We start from the raw sequence: 16,650 nt of genomic DNA on the forward strand, positions 1-16,650 counted from the left end.
TAAGGAAAAAAACCTCAGTTACATGAGGGCTAAGCTGCATGAAATACATTTTGCCATGGGTCTAATGCTGCTATTTCATACTGTATACTGGTATTTCAAGGAAAGCTCAAGGAGAGCACATATACAAGGAGTCCCTAAGTGGGATGCATTTTATCAAAGCCTTTTAAGTTCAATATTTTTGTTCAAGCAAATATAAGAATTCAAATGATTGAGAAGCCCACTCAAAAGCTATGGCCAAGGTTGTCCTTAAGTAAAATAAAATGACAAAAAGAATATTTACTAATCTGAAGATCCTGGATGTTCAGACACACTCCCTTCACTATCTTCAAAGTAACAGCATTTCTCATACTAATGCTGTTTCATTTGGGCAACCAGACCTTGCATTTCTTTGTTGCACTGTTTACATGATGCACATATGCCTGTTTTACCCACAGCAGGTACAAAAACAAAATACTCTTAGATGGGGTTTTTTTTAAGGCCTGCTGCTGCCATGCTAGGTATTCCCTTCTACTGTGGAGGATAAAGAAGTTTCCTCAAGAATTTCCCTTGCATTTATATACAGACTCCTCCTCCTTGTTCAGATCTACTCCATCTCCCCAATTCTTTATTCACTGACCTTCTCTATCTTTGCAAGGCTTAGAGAGAGAGAGACAGAGAGAGCGAGCGTGTGCACTTCATGTATACTACCTGCAGGAACTGATCAGGTTATCTCCCATCTCCGTAAACTGCTGTTAACATATTCATAGAATATAATTAGAAGTTGTATAATTAGTGTTCATGATGAGATCTTTGACCTAGGCTCTTTTTTTTTACTAACTGTAAGAAAAATTGAAATCTGATTTAAATAAAAAAATCTAATAAAAATATGATTCTTTGATTTTTTTAAAAAAAATTGATTTTTTTATCACCCCTGCAGAGTTGTATAAAATTATGCATGGTGTGGAAAAAAATGAATAGGGAGAGGTTTTTCTCCCTTTCTCATAATAATAGAACTCAGAGCCCTCCAATGAAGCTACATGTTGGAAAATTCAGGACAGACAAACGAAAGAACTTCTTCCCCCAGTATACATTTGAACTACTGAATTTACTTCCACAAGATGTAAGGATGGCCATCAGTTTTGATGGCTTTAAAAGAGGATGAGACAAATTGATGGAGGCTAAGACTATCAGTGGCTATGTTCTATCTCTACTGTTGGAGGCAGTATGCCTCTGAATACCAGTTGTTGGAAATCACAAGTGGGGACAGAGTGCTGTTGTTCTCAGGCCCTGCCTGTGGGTTTCCCATAGCTATCTGATTGGTCATTGTGAAAAGAGGATGCTGGACTATAGCCTATAGGTTTTTGGCCTGATTCAGCAGGACTCTTCTTAAGTTTTTATCCTGCTGAGTATGTGTGATGCCTTTGGCTGGTGTGTAAACTGGACTTCCACGATGCATCATGCCACTAGAGTTGGACACTTTGGAACAAGATGTGAAAGTTTCATTCTGGTACCTAAAACAGACAGATTTATTTTAAACAACAACAACAATAGCCTCTTACTTTAGAAAAATCTGGATGCAAGCTATTCTCTGAAGAATCAGTTTCCTCTTGTGGGCAATCATAATTCACTGACATGTCTTCAGAATCTTAAAAATAAAAACCATGACTGAATATTAATTTCTCCCAAATACTTTAATGATGAATTGTTTTTTTTTTAAGTGTTTTTAAATGTGTATATTTGTATATTTGTTTTTAATTGTTGTAAACTGCCCAGAAAGCTTCGGCTATGGGGCAGTATACAAATGTAAATAATTAATAACAACAACAACAACAACAACAACAACTACAATGAATTGCATGACCTGATGTGCACAGGCAGGGGCTTCCCTGCTTGCTTTTATAAGTTATACTGCTTTTCCATTGTAGATAGCTGAATGGAGAAAAGAATGAGGCAGCTCTGTCACACAGCTGTACAAGTGTCTTGTGCTCCCACAGTCCATATGGAAAATAAATCATGATATAAACACTTTTAATAACCTTTTCATCAATATCAATTAAGCTGCGGACTATGACTCTAATCACAAAACCATTGCAGCAATAGAATATCTCTGTGGCTGTCAAGCAACCAGCTTCTGCTGTACCGTATCAAACAAAACCAGCTACTCTCTTGTGGAATTATGACTCACATGTAAAGCCCATCACAGGATATGTCCTGTGGTTGAAGGAAGACTTAATGACAGCGTAGACTCCTCCACTGTGTTTCTTTTGCTGTAAATGCATTTTGAATCACAGGGCAGGTCTCAGCCTCCTCAGTGTTTAACAGCATGATTGGTTTGTGGCTTCCTGCCCTAATACATAAATTAAATAGAAACTAAGTGATAGAACTGCATTTGCTAATATCCTGCCTGTATTGGTTTATACCACATTGTTCTGATGGACTCTACAGGGAGCAGAGTAGTTAATACAACTTTTAAAACGTTCAGCACTATGCAATTAACAACAAGCCCTTTCAGAACAGGGATTTAAAACTATTTATGCATCAATAGATCTATGCAAAGTGGGGGGAAATGCAATGCTTTATTTTTAGCAATGCTAAAAAAAGACAATGTACCCAAAATTATTAAAAACATTCCCTTTTACCAAATTTCAGATCTGTGATGTCTGCGCTCTTTCTCTCTTGAACGGACCCTTCTGGATTGATCTGCAGAATCTTGTTGAGAGTGAAAATCCATTCATCCATATCTTGCTCATTTTCAGCTGCCAGCACAAAGTATGTCAAGTCATTCATTTTCAGCTCAAAGGCATGTTTCCGAAGCCTGTTATTCTATTGGATCAAGATATTTATTAAAAATAAAAAAGGAGGAAGTAATTAAAAAAAGCAGTGAAAAACATCATGACAAATTCTATACAAAAACAAACAAGAAGTAGCACCCATATGTTATAGATACAAATGTGCTCCTTATGGTGGTAATTGGGAATCAACAGCGGGAAAAGCAATGAGAGATTTTTATACCTCATATACGTCGATACCACTTAGTTACAGCCCTACCCCTTAAAATTCTGCTATGTGGTAGGTATTTTATGTATCAGTCCATTTCCATAGGGACGATCTCTGACCACACACTTTACAGTCTTATGTTAGACATGTCTGCTGAGTTTCATTGAATTCAATTTGGCTTACTGCCAAGTGCTAAGTAACTGTACATAGGACTGCAAACATAGTTATTTATACTAGTAAGGTTGAAAGATTATTTTATTTAAAATATTTCTGTCCTGCCCTTCTACCCTAAAATAGCGCACTCAGGGTGGCTCACAACAAAATCATACACAATAAAAACATACACAAAAACGTATTAAAATAGATAACAATACATAAAATACAGTTGTCTTGAACTGACAATGCTCAAAGTTTGCACAAGGAAATGGGGTAGCAATCTTTTTGCATGGTGCTCTGTTGTCTTTTCTTTTCGCCCCCCCCCCTTTCACCTTACATGGTATCTATGCCTTCTAGGGCACCAGAGTGGTAGACCTTACTGGAAAAAAAGCTGAGTTTGCTTGACTAATATAGCAGTGCTGAATATGTCACCAAAAGAAACATTGTAATAACTGCCAGATCTTTCAGACCATTGCTTGAAATGGCCGTTGTTAAACAGGCTGTTGTTTAAAGAGAAGATTGCACTGATATACTGATATTCAGTACTTTCAGACAGGCTAAACTGTATTCTGGGGAATACCCAGAATAGTGCTGGGGAACCTCCACCCCTCCCCCATTTTGTTAAAATGTAAAGTAATGTTCAGAACAGAAAATAATATTAACAGAAATAAGAGAAAGGGTATTCAAATGGAATCCAAGGAAAATAACTAGGCTGAAATCCATTGAAATATAAAATCCAGATAGTTTTACATGACGCCTGGTACTGCACAGCCTTTGAACTCTGTCTGCTGACTTGACTGAATATTTTTATAAAAGACTTCTTTATGGCATTTCATAACATGCAAATACTTTCCCTTGCAAGAAAAACACATCCAAAGGAGTATATGCACTTTCCTTGCATCTCATTCCATTTTTAAAGAACAATAAATAATCTTGGGAGATGTTACTTACTTGGAAGATTAAAAATCTGCCAAGAATTCAACTATAGGCTGAATCCTCTGTTTATGTGTTTATTTATTGTATTTGTATACCGTCCCATAGCCAAAGCTCTCTGGTCAGTTTACAACAATTAAAAACATTAAAAACAAATATACAAATTTAAAAACACATTTTTAAAAAAAAGCAATTTAAAAACACATGCTAAAATGCCTGGGAGAAGAGGATAAGGTTCAAATTCTGATGGGGGTTTGGCGACAGGTCTGACGACAAAGGGCGGCCAGGTTAAGCCCTGACTGAGGGCCCCTGTGGCCCAGAGGGGCCCCTGAAGGACTCTTTGTTAGGGTGGGAGAGTAGCGCTCCCCTTCCACGATCTGTGGCAGGGTTCCTGCCGTGGATCGTAGGGACAGAGCTTACAAGGAAGATGCAAATAAACTCCCTTCATAAAAGCAAGGAACAAATGTCATTAATTTGGATGTTTTCTTTATTGTGCACTTCTCCTATGCATTTCCTTTTTATTCAAAATCATTCAAATTAGATGACAGAATGCTATCAAGCTTCTTCTTCTTCTTCTTCTTCTTCTTCAGCATTTTTGCATGCTGAGTATTTAAACACACCAAGCAGCAATATGTACTTACAAGATGTGCTTCAAAGTTTTGGCACACCTTTAAGAATCTGTGTATAAGCTTCTTTTTCATATCTATAGCCAAATATTTCCTATTTTCCCCCTTTTGATTCTTTATTGGTCCTACCACAAGAGAATTGGCTTTTGACTTCACTATCTCCCACATTTAATTTAAAGTTCAATATTATAACATTCAGAAAGAATGGCACAAATACCACATCATATAGGTTGGGACAGATATTCCAGTCTTAGCCCAGTTTATGTCTAATGTCTACTGGAACTATCCATCTCTTGAAACCGCAGAGTGATTTCAGAAGCGGCTCACATTTAGGGTTTATATACGTTTTAACTTTCCTACAGCTTTTCTATGTTACACAAACCTAGGACATACTTCTCGATTCAAATGCAGCAGAGAAAGCAGATCAAAGTAACTATGAATATGGCAGTCCTGATGGATTGGATAGATGGAATTTCCATGACGTTAAATACCTTATTCCACACCAAATACTTGGGTAGCCAACAGCAATTGAGCCAACAGACAATTGGAAAACTGGGTGTACTCTACATCCTGCATAGTGGGTCTAATGTGGTGCCTATAAGTTTTCACTCATAGGGCAAATAACTTCAGAAGGAGAAAAGGGTTAAAAATCTGCCTCAGCACTGTTATCCCAATCTCATTTGAAACTAACCACTATCAAGCTCTGGTATCTAGAACACCAAACGTTCTAGACATTCTAATTTCAAAGTTCCAAATTACTCAGGTCTCTTAGTTCACAGTTGTACATCTGAATGAAAACATGGAAAGGACCTCTGTTTCAGCAATATTTAGTTCCCTGGATCAACCTATTGTTATTGTTAAAAACAGCACCTGCAAAGAGATAGTTGGAACATTTTTTTCCCTATGCTTAGGAACAATGTTTCTGAATGCTCCATGTATCATTCATTCATTGGCGATCACTCGTGGCTGAGTAAGATTGTCTTCCAGGGTAAGGTCTTTAACAGTGGGTCCATAAGTGACTGTGGAGGCCAATTCTGGATCCACACAGCCTCCCACAGTGAGGACGTAGGTTTCCAGATGGAAGATGGTCACGATGAGGATTTGCTTGATGTGCCTTCAACTTAGCTCGTTTGTCCCTTTTGCCCTGTACTCATGCTTCTTCAAAGTCCATAGCACCTTTGATAATGGCCGACCTCCAATTGGGACACTCATGGGCCAAGGCTTCCTAGTTCTCGATGCTTATGTTACATTTTTTTAGATTAGCTTTGAGAACATCTTTAAACACCTTTTGCTGTCCACCGATATTCCGTTTTCCATCCTTAAGTTGGGAGTAAAGTAGCTGCTTTGGAAGACGGTGATCAGGCATTCGAACAACATGGCCGGTCCAGCGAAGTTGATGTTGGAGGATCATTGTTTCAACATTGGTGGTCTTTGCTTCTTCCAATACGCTAATATTAGTCTGCCTATCTTCCCAAGTAATTTGCAGAATTGTCCAGAGGCAGCATTGGTGGAATCTTTCAAGAAGTTGCGAGTGGCGTTTATAGATGGTCCATGTTTCACAGGCATACAGTAAGGTCGGTAGTACAATGGCTTTGTAAATAAGAATTTTGGTCTCCCTGCGCATATCCCGATCCTCAAACACTCCACGCTTCATTCGGGAGAATGCGGCACTTGCAGAGCTCAGATGATGCTGAATTTCAGCGTCAATGTCAGCTTTAACAGAGACGTGGCTGCCAAGATATGAAAAGTGATCGACATTCTCCAGCGTCGCACCATTAAGCTGGATTGATGGTGCTACAGAGGGACTGGTTTGCACTTGCTGATGAAGCACTTTGGGGTTTTTTATGTTAAGCGAGAGGCCAAGCTTTTCATATGCTTCTGCAAAGACATTTACGATAGTTTGAAGATCTTCCTCTGAATGTGCGGAGACTACATTATCATCGGCATATTGAAGTTCCATGACAGAGGTTGTAATTACCTTACTTTTTTGCTTTCAGCCTACTGAGATTAAAAAGCTTTCCATCTGTTTGATATGTGATTTCCATGCCAGTGGGAAGTTTCCCCTCAACAAGGTGTAGAATCGGGCGATGAAAATAGCAAATAAGGTTGGAGCAATGACACATCCCTGTTTGAGGCCTGATCCCACTTTGAATGGATCACTTTGAGAGCCATTGTATCCAAAATTGTCGCCGTCATGTTGTCATGGAGGAGTCGCAAAATATTCACAAATTTATCAGGGCATTCAATTTTCAGAAGGATGGTCCAGAGAGCAGTTCGATTTACAGTATCAAAGGTCTTAGTCAGATGAATAAATGCCATACAGAGGTCAGTTTTTACAACTCCCACAATCCCTGACTATTGGTCATGTTGGCTGGGGCTGACTGGAGATAAAGTTCAGCAGATTTCCCATCTCTAACTTAAAAGAATGTTCTTAATTTGCAATAAAGAGGAAAAGTAATGTGTGTTATTGAAAGGAGCTCTCTCTAAGAAATTCCATCTTTTTCAGGAGATTTATGATAACCCCCCCCCACACACTAATCTCTCTTTGCTATAAATGGATGATACTATAAAAAGCAGGTAGGATAAAGCATTTGCATTATGCACTGGATGAAACCCACCCTATATTTGGGATGTTCGTAATATATGAATGGTTGTTACAACTGTTAGATGTTGCAGTGAGTTAGAGGCACTGTGATCAATAAAAAAAATCTGTATCTACTATTTTCAAGCGTACTTCCTCTGTTCAGCAAAGATAAATATGGTACAGCTGTAAAACTTGAGTATTGGCCAAGTAGTCTGATTCAGCAACCGCAGCTACACAGTGAAGTGCCTTAAGAAAACCTCAAAAAACATTGAAAATATATTTGTAGGACTTGAGGCAGTCATAAGGCTCAATACTATGAACCAGGACCCTAAATGTTGGGCTGTAAACACACTAGTTGCCAGATCAAAGCGTTTCTATTGGCCACACCTGGAGGGGGAATGGGTTGATCTGCCGATCAGTTGCAAAATCTCTTTGAAGTTGATTTTAAAAAAAATACACTCAGGCTGCTCCTATCAGGTTTTACAGTAAAAAGGGGCAGGGTTTGACTAGCATCATCTGCCCCTGTTTTCAGAAGAGAGGTGTGGAGACACACAGGAACCGGCAGAACTTTGAGTGTGTTTCCACCCTTGGGCTATCCTTTCAAGAGAAAGAAGGTGCATTCACTGCTCCCATGGAACTCCATGTGCTCATCAGTATTGTCTCAAGTGTCCCAGAATCACTGGATCAGTATGATTCACTCTGCTTAAAGCTGTTTCCAATTTGGCAAACACATAACCTCACCACAAAACATCTGGTGCAATTCAAGTTAGCTTTTACTTTGTCCATTCAACAAAAAGTTGCAAAAACGTTTGTCACTGAATGTATTGACAATTTTTTAAAAAAGCAGTTAATAATATGGGCCACTTGGTCATCAAATATATTAAGTAGATTTTCAGTGGATGATATCCAACATTAGCCATGCTTGGAATATGACTTTAAGTCTATTTATTTCAATGGATGTACTCTGAAAATGATTTATAAAGTAATCTAAATCCCTGGCCGATAGTGGTGAAGCTTAGCAGAGTAGTGTAACCATCACCGTATCCACAGCCCTGCCACTTGTGCCAGCCAGGGCAGAAGGTGGGGAAGGCAGGATGGCACAGTGAAGAGGCCTGGTCCTGGCCTGTTGCTGCCATGTAATAGAAGTAGGGCTGTCTCAGGATTCAGTAGATATTTTACCGCCTCTTCCCTCTTTCTGCCCTCAAAATGTCTCATTTCAGGCATTTCCACTGGCTAACAGCTGCAGTAGCTTCTGCCTGCCATTTGGGTGGGCAACACTGAGGTGTGCCACAGCAGTAGAACTTCCCCTCTGGCTGCACTGGCCAGAGGAACATCTCTGCCTCATCCTTACTCCCTCTAGCCTAGCAGATCAAGGATCTGGAAAACAAGCATAGTTGTATATCACCCAATACATTTATATATTTTTTGTACATGCATACGTAAATACACACAGTAGTTTCACGATTACCTGCATTCTAACCTGTATGTAGTATCCTGTATACCAACAGCAAACACATTTGCTGAGTGCTGATCCTTGTACAGTCAAAGTGGTGCCACTGATGCACAAAACACATGTGTGCCATCAACAGGTTTGGGAGAGCCTCAAGGTTTTATTTATTTGAAATATTTATATCTTATCTGTTGATTGAATGATTCTCAAGGCAGCTTACAACACACTGCAATAACACATACACACACACGCACAAAGTATTGGCATACTTGATGATATGAGGCCACCCTCCTTACATTGGCATCACTGCTCCTTATCTGGATAGGACTGAGGTGGGGCAGTGGTGAGGTTGGAGCTACCTCACCACCACCATAGAGCCCCACCACAGCCTTGTTAAGATAACAGGAGCAGCACCATTATTGTGAAAGTGGCTCTGCAGCTCCATGCCACCATATGTACCACTATTGTACACAAAGCCACACCGCCTAGCACACCTTGGCCAGTGGATGGGGTCAGAGTATGTTTCCTTTCCTCTCCTCGGTCCTAAGGAGGAAGCAAGCTCCCTGCAACTTGTTCCTTTGTGGCAGATGGATGGGACCATTTTGGTCTCTCCTGATGTTCTTCCTAGGAGGCATCAGATATGCAGACACACAAAAAAGCTTTAGGGAAAAAACCCTCCTAAATGGAGGGAAAACGCTGGTGTCTGTTTTTGTGAGAGAAATGGAAAACCAGGGATGAATGGGATAGAATGGAATATCCTTGAAAAATGCATAGTTGATTGAAAAACTTGACAAGAACATTTCACAGTGCAACACTTTGTTGCAGGTCCCATTTGCCTTAACATCCTGCTGGGCCAGGGCCTTTGGGAGGGGGGTACAAAAGGCAATTGCCCTGGGTCTCACACATGGAGAGGACCACACCAATACTGCCATTTCTGCTTTGTTGCCAACTCTTTTCTTTCAGAATTCTGCTAACTTGAGCTCCATAAACCCAATGGGGAAAAAAATCACAAAACAAACTCTACCGGTGGTAGTGTCCTTGTGTCACAACAGCATGAGCAACATGGTTGTATTCACAGACAGTGCTAATAATAGCAACCCAGCTCAACCATAGTCAGACTTTTTGGGGCTCTTCCAGATGAGACCTTTGTTGTGCACTCACCTTGCATTATTCACCAAATTTTTCAGAGGGTCCTATTCTTAAATTGTTCCTGTTCTTAAAACAAGCTATCATTCTTCAAATGGAATTTGCCATTGTCTGTCATGTCACAAATGAACAAGAATACAATTTCCAAAAAAAACCCTAGGGTGGGGAAGCACAGCTCTAGGGGGGAGGTGCCCCCATTTGCCCCCCCTCCTCAGCTAGAGGCCTGACCAGTATGTTGACAGAAACCTACGAGAGTGATCTCCAGGGTTTCTGTTCCCTTCATCGCATAATTATAAATTATAATGGCCACTAGTTTTTCTTAACTTTCACTGACATAGTTTTCTTAGGCCCTCCACCATTATAACTGGTCGCAGAATCAGAAATGGACACTACTAGCAGAGAGAACAGAGTTAAAACTGTTCCCTCTCTTTTCCAAGTGAGAACACTAATCAGAACTGAGAGAACAGTTCTAATTTGATGGGACCAGCAGAGAGAAGACAGAACAGTTCTAACTGGACACTATACCAGCAGGAGAGCATGTGGATTTCAAGGAGCGAAGAGGAGTGGAGATAGCAAGTGAGCAGCTGGGAGATAAAGGTGGTACGGAGGGCCTCAAATGAACATTTTGCACAGAGCTTCTCAGTTTCTTAAAAAGGCCCTGCGCTAGCTCATAAGTGGGATGCTGTGGAGGCCGCTGACAGACAATGCAGTTGTCTCCTCCACACAATAGTTTTATACTGCTTTAACACCGCTTTTATTGTAGTAGTGAGCAATTTCAACAAGCTGCGTGAATAATTTCATAGGGATAGTTAAGCAGGGTAGACATTATGAATATATATATATATACATTCTGGAACTTATATTTGAAGGTAATTTCTTTGAAAAACCAACAAAATGGCTTACCTGCAAAACCCCTGTACAGGAATCCAAAAAGATGCAGCCTTTGGGCTCCTTTGAGATCTTTTCATCTTTGTAGAAGTTCATTATATATGAGTTGTCTGACAACTGCGTCAGCTGGAAGTAGCGCTTTTTGAAAGACTATGTGAAAACAAAAAAACAGGATTGGATGTACTGCAAATTCTTTCTGAAAGATGGTTTATTCAGAGAAGGAGTTTTAAGTGTAACACTACCGATAACCATTTTCAAGTATACATTTTCAGTAGACAATGGCAACATCCACTTTAATATCATTTACAGTGCAATTTTATACATGTCCACTTGTAAGCCTCGCTGAATTCAATGGGACTCACTCCCAGCAGGTAATGTGAGTATAGCATTGCAGCCTAAATGCACTTCCATTGATTCTATTTTGAGACAAGACAACTAAATGAAAATGGAAAGCAGATATTCAATGATCACGGGAGGCAGAGGACGTATAAATAATAACCAAAAACAAAGAAGACACAATAATTTCCTTACCCGAACCGTAATGCTGTTGTTTACTGTGCTGTTAAAATTCCCCTTATAAAGCCAGCCAGATTTGAAAACTCCCGTCCCTCCTCCTCCTCCACCACCTTTCGAAGATGAGTGGGATGTTGTATCCTGTGAGAAATACACTGTTAGAATTCCACTGAGTTGTGGATTTTTCTCCTCTTTCCTTTCCTTTTTTTCCAAGTTGAAAACATTAAGGTACACTGTATGATTGAATGCCTACTTTCTGTTAACAAAAGTAACTTCCCAGTGCCATTTCAGTATAGATCTTTCTTTGTATAGCAAACAATGATAAAGCAAATTTGTTTCTACGAAGCGTCCATTAAAATAAGAAAAACGCCAATTCGACACTGAGGAGAAAGATGGGGAGGAGGAGGCTTACTTCATCCTTGTCAACATCTTCATGATCAATTTCAAAGGAATGTGAAGGGAGTTTATCTAGTCCATACTCATGCCTAAGGAGAAACAAATATATTAATTTTCATCTGCATAATGTATAATAGAGCGTTGTTTTTTAAATGGCACTGCTAATACAGTCAATCAGTACCCTTACTTCTCTATAATCTGAAAGTATAATGCATGCCACAGATTATTATAAAAAGTGTAACTTTGGAAAATTGCTTGGTCATATTTGAAATATTGTGGTTTTATTGATTTGTTTTTCTTTTTGCAAAACTGGTGAATAAAATGCAGCTATTCCCTCCAAAACTAGCATTTGAGTACACTGGTCACCCAACAGTATAACCGCTCACTTAAGAATTCACATTTAGCTTTAGAACTTTCATAGCATAAAAGAGTAGCACATGTGTCTTCATTCTTGTCAGATTCTGAAGAATTGTTGCAAAACCACTGGAAAACTCTTATTGGGCCTACCTCTGCCAGCTAAACATATTGATTTTAATGGGTTGGGGTACATCCGGAACATTTTGATCTACATTTGACACTGCTTCTATATTTCTTGGAACTTCACTCTGCTTGGGGAGCTAGATTCATTTTTGCAGTTTTTTTCAGTATATACTGGAATGGTGAATAAGTCTTAAGGCTATGTCAATATGTGTTCAGGTTGTGATTGACCAATTTATTTTAACATTTCTGCATTGCCTCTTAGCCCAACTTCCTGCCAGCTGCCTCTCATGATGATCTATAACCATTCAAAATATAAAATATGATACAAAAAGAAAAACATGTAACACAGTGTGTTAATCATGGAAAAAAATGGAAATAGACTGCCTTCAGGTCGATTCCAACTTATGGCAACCCTGTAAATAGGGTTTTCACAGCAAGCGGTATTCAGAGGTGGTTTACCATTGCCTTCCTCTGAGGCCGAGAGGCAGTGACTGGCCCAAGGTCACGCAGTGAGCTTCATGGCTGTGTGGGGATTCAAACCCTGGTCTTCCAGGTCATAGTCCAACACCTTAACCACTACACCAACCTAAACCAACACCAGACATAATCTACAAGTGGAAATACATTTTGAAACAGGAACATTTCCATACTTGTGTAAATTAGACAGGTTCACCTTTATATGTGAATTGAATTGAATTTGTCCCCCATCCCTGTCCTGAGGGTTTTCAACAAGCTTGATACATGGATCCATGGCCAACCCATTGGAGAAAAGCTGGAACTATCTAACTTTTGTTGCAGTTGTGGCACTAAAGACATTTGCAGAAGTGATCCATCATAGGCTCAAGGTAGGGCCACAGAACCTCTGCACATGCAGACACTGTGATCTACTTGATTGTGATCTCTTGGTACTGAATAGACTGTTCTAAGAAACACTGAGACTTATCCATACTTAACTCCTAACAGCCTTAGAAATGAATATTGTATTTTATTTAGAACTGTTAATACCACCTTTCATTAAAAATCCTAAAGTGGTTCACAGTAATACACAACAAGTTCAATAAAATCAACATTAATGCAAGAATATAATAACATTAACCTGATAATTTTTTACAAAGGGCTGAATATCAACCAGAAAATTCTTGGACAAACAAGTATATTTTTTAACAAGTACCAAAAGCACATCACAGTTAGTACTGGTCTTATTTCAGAGAATTGCACAAACTGGGCATCACCAAGATAAGACCCCCCAATTGCTGCAGGATGAACTTCAGCAGACCATGGCACAACCATGGAAGGCTTCAACTAAAGTTCTTAATGAATAGGCAGGTCTACTTATTTATCAGATTAATTTATGAATTGCTTCCCATGAAACATCCCAAAGTGATTAACAATAAAAACAATTTCAAATCCAATAGAAGTACAGACTGGTGTAAGAATCTTCACTTTAAAAGCTTTTTAGAAAAAGGTCTTCAAAAGGTGATAAAAAGATAATAGAGATTGTGTCTGTCTGATATATAATGGGAGGCATTCACACTAAAGACCCAATTTATACAGGACAGACCTCCTGATAAGACGGTATCTGTAGAATGTGCTCTCCTGAAGAGCACACTGATCATTTGGGTATATAATGGCTGAGGTGATCTTTTAGGAATCCTGGTTCCAAGCTGTATAGGGTTTGTACCAGTAACAACTTAGCTAATTGGAAATCAGTCTGTATATGGTCTATATAGAATAATAGTGCATATTTCCTTTGTACTTTCAGTTTGCAGAGTTTTGTTTTTTTCAACAACCCACATCTTCTTAAAGAAGTCAGCTACTCATGGAAGTTCTCTACTAACTGTTAAATACACAGGATGAGTCCTATTACACATTGCAAATTTAGTAGTTCCCTGACATCTTACTTCACAATTTACAGCACAAAACAGGAAGAAGTGGGCCCCAGAATAAGCCAGACTTTTTGTCTCTAGATGATCTACATCACTTGCCCACTTCCTTTTCCCCCCCCAGATAAGAAGTTCCCTGTCTATTGAAAAAATGCTTCTGAGTGCAGCTGACTATTCCATCAATCTATATGCTCTGTAAGTGTGTGAAACAACTGGCTAACGCAACATGCCTTGAAGGAAGGAAACAATTGAATCTTCCCTAAGCAAATGCTTTAAAGTTTCGATTATGCTGGCAGCATAATATCACTGCTTAGTTCTAATTCATGTGGTTCTCAATAGAAAATTCAAAGACAAGGCTCTGATTAGTACTGAAAAATGAAAGTTCTCTGAGCTATGATGGATCTAGCCCGATACATTTTCACATGATGAAAAATAGCTTACTGTGAGGGAAGCAATCTCCTCCTGGGTGAAACTCTTTCTTTCTGTCTTTTTTTCTTAAAAAAAATCTTTTCATCAAAACTTTATATAATAGAAAAATCTTCTCACCACACTGCAATATAGTATTAGTTATGATGGGATGGGACAGAAGGTGTCCAATGGGTAGAAAGGCCACCCCCCAAACTTTTAAGCTGCACTTGGAATGAAAAAGACAGGAGATATGGAAAGGAAGCTGCTCAGCAGATGAGCCAGGAAGAGAATTCAACATTCCTTGGTGAGTGGGAGGCTGATGCCTGAAAAGGACAAAGAGGCAGAAGAAAGACATTCTCAATCCTCTCCTCTTTGTGGTGAAGCAGAAAGACCCAAAATGCAAGCAGCAGAGGGTGCATTCTCTTTTAAGGAGATGACTATGTGCTTGTCCAAGGAGGAATAGTGTCTGCTGGATCCAGGCACAGGGAAGTGATGCTGCAGAACTATGAGATGGTGCCCTCTCTGGACGAGCCGCTGATGCCCTTATCTGACCTTATCTCCTTGCTTGCAGAAGGACAAAAAAGAGCTGTTTGTCCAGGGGAGATCGATAGGTAAGTGAGCGAGCAACAAGAGTGGGGAAAATTATTTATTTTCCATTTCTCAACCATATGAGAAATTGGGAGGTCAAAGACAAACAGAATTTTCTCTTAAGTAGATGTAACCAGTTTAGGACTCAGAAGGTTGCCTCTTTGCAGTTAAGTCATGTGAGGCATTTATAATGTTTTTAATTTTTTAATTTTTACATTTTAGTTATTTGTTTTTAAGATTTATTTATTCACCTATTGTTTTTCAAAAATACATTTGTTTTTATTGTCTGTTTGTTTTTATTGTCTCTATTTTATTGATATTGTCTGAAAATTGATTCACTAAATTTGACTGACTATTTTAGTGTATGCTCAATATTTTAGTGTATTTTAGTATATGCTCAATATGTTGTATGCTGCCTTGAAAACTTAAGTTAGTAGGTAGGGCATATATACTCCAAAATAAATAAATAAATAGATGTCCCAAAATGCTGGGCTTTCTATGTTTGTCATGCTGCTCTATGGGCTATTTCCGTCCTTTGTGGCCCATATCATGTTGTAACACAGTCACACAGGGTTGGACAGTACAGGAAGCTATGGGCGAGTTCTTCACTCAGATCTGCTCCTAGGATATTTTAAGAAGACAGGGAGCAGCTCCTCCCTGTGTACATCATTCTTCCCCTTTTTCAGCTGGCTATGCTTTTGCACACAAGAATCTTTAAGGGCCTAAGTTAGCTTCAGTTAACATGATCAGATTTTTTACAAATAAGAATGATGATTTAGGAATCATGGGATGGTATCCAATTGATGTTTTTCTGCTGACAGAAGGCATTCATCAGAATGGGGAGGGAGGCAATTTTCAGTTATTCTTCCACCTCCTTTCCAGTCACTCTGTACCCTAAATCTATATCCTAAACCCTTCAGAGCATATTTGGGGGTACACGGGAAAAGAAATCACTGGAAATTGTCACCCTCCATGTTCTGCTGATGGACTTCTTCTGTCTGGGATGGAATACCAATTGGATATCACATAATGATTTTCTTTTGTGACTCAGTGTTTTTTTGTTTTAAATCTTTCTCAAAGTGATCTAAAGATTAAATGCTATGTTATTGGTTCTTTGTATTATCTTCCAACAGGTGTATTTACTCTAGTTAGAGTTACAAGTGTTGATGACATAAACAGGACGTGATGGGGTAACTGTGAACTTCGAGGGTCATCTCCTTAATATGCAATAAGCGTTGATGTCCAGGCTGATCTGACAACTAGAAAGGGTTTAGAACCATATGCAGTTTTTAGATTAACACTGTATGGTCTCCCCCTGGCTACAAGGCAGTTTTGTATATTCAAACTAAAGAATGTAAACAGTAATAATTGTACAGCCACAAGGGTGGCTGTATACTATAGCCAGCATGGATTTTTCACATTCCACAATGTTAAAATATGAAATATGAAAATATTCCCCATGCCATCCTGATGCTTCCCATAAGCTCATTCCAAAACAAAACCTTATAAAAAGTATAGCCCCGAACACAGAAAGGCTTGCTTAACAACCCTCTAAATGTTCATGGCAATACACAAAACAGTCAGAGAGAATCGAGAGTTCAAAGTGTAAAAAGAGAGAGGGGG

General features: G+C 39.2%; 1 protein-coding gene across 11 annotated transcripts in view; it reads right to left on the reverse strand.

Annotated features, from left to right (window-relative positions):
• The window catches only part of DOCK10 (dedicator of cytokinesis 10), a 280,049-nt gene that overhangs the window by 123,481 nt on the left and 139,918 nt on the right, over window positions 1-16,650 (reverse strand). For all 11 annotated transcript variants that reach the window (XM_061636814.1, XM_061636810.1, XM_061636815.1 and 8 more), the window contains exons 5-9: window positions 11,685-11,757; window positions 11,291-11,413; window positions 10,775-10,909; window positions 2,619-2,802; window positions 1,539-1,624 (exon numbers count right to left, since the gene is read on the reverse strand). In XM_061636814.1, coding sequence (XP_061492798.1) covers window positions 1,539-1,624; window positions 2,619-2,802; window positions 10,775-10,909; window positions 11,291-11,413; window positions 11,685-11,757 — 601 coding nt within the window. The remainder of the gene's footprint in view (window positions 1-1,538; window positions 1,625-2,618; window positions 2,803-10,774; window positions 10,910-11,290; window positions 11,414-11,684; window positions 11,758-16,650) is intronic.

The sequence above is a fragment of the Rhineura floridana genome, chromosome 7 (genome assembly GCF_030035675.1).
Source record: "Rhineura floridana isolate rRhiFlo1 chromosome 7, rRhiFlo1.hap2, whole genome shotgun sequence".
NCBI lineage: Eukaryota > Metazoa > Chordata > Lepidosauria > Squamata > Rhineuridae > Rhineura > Rhineura floridana.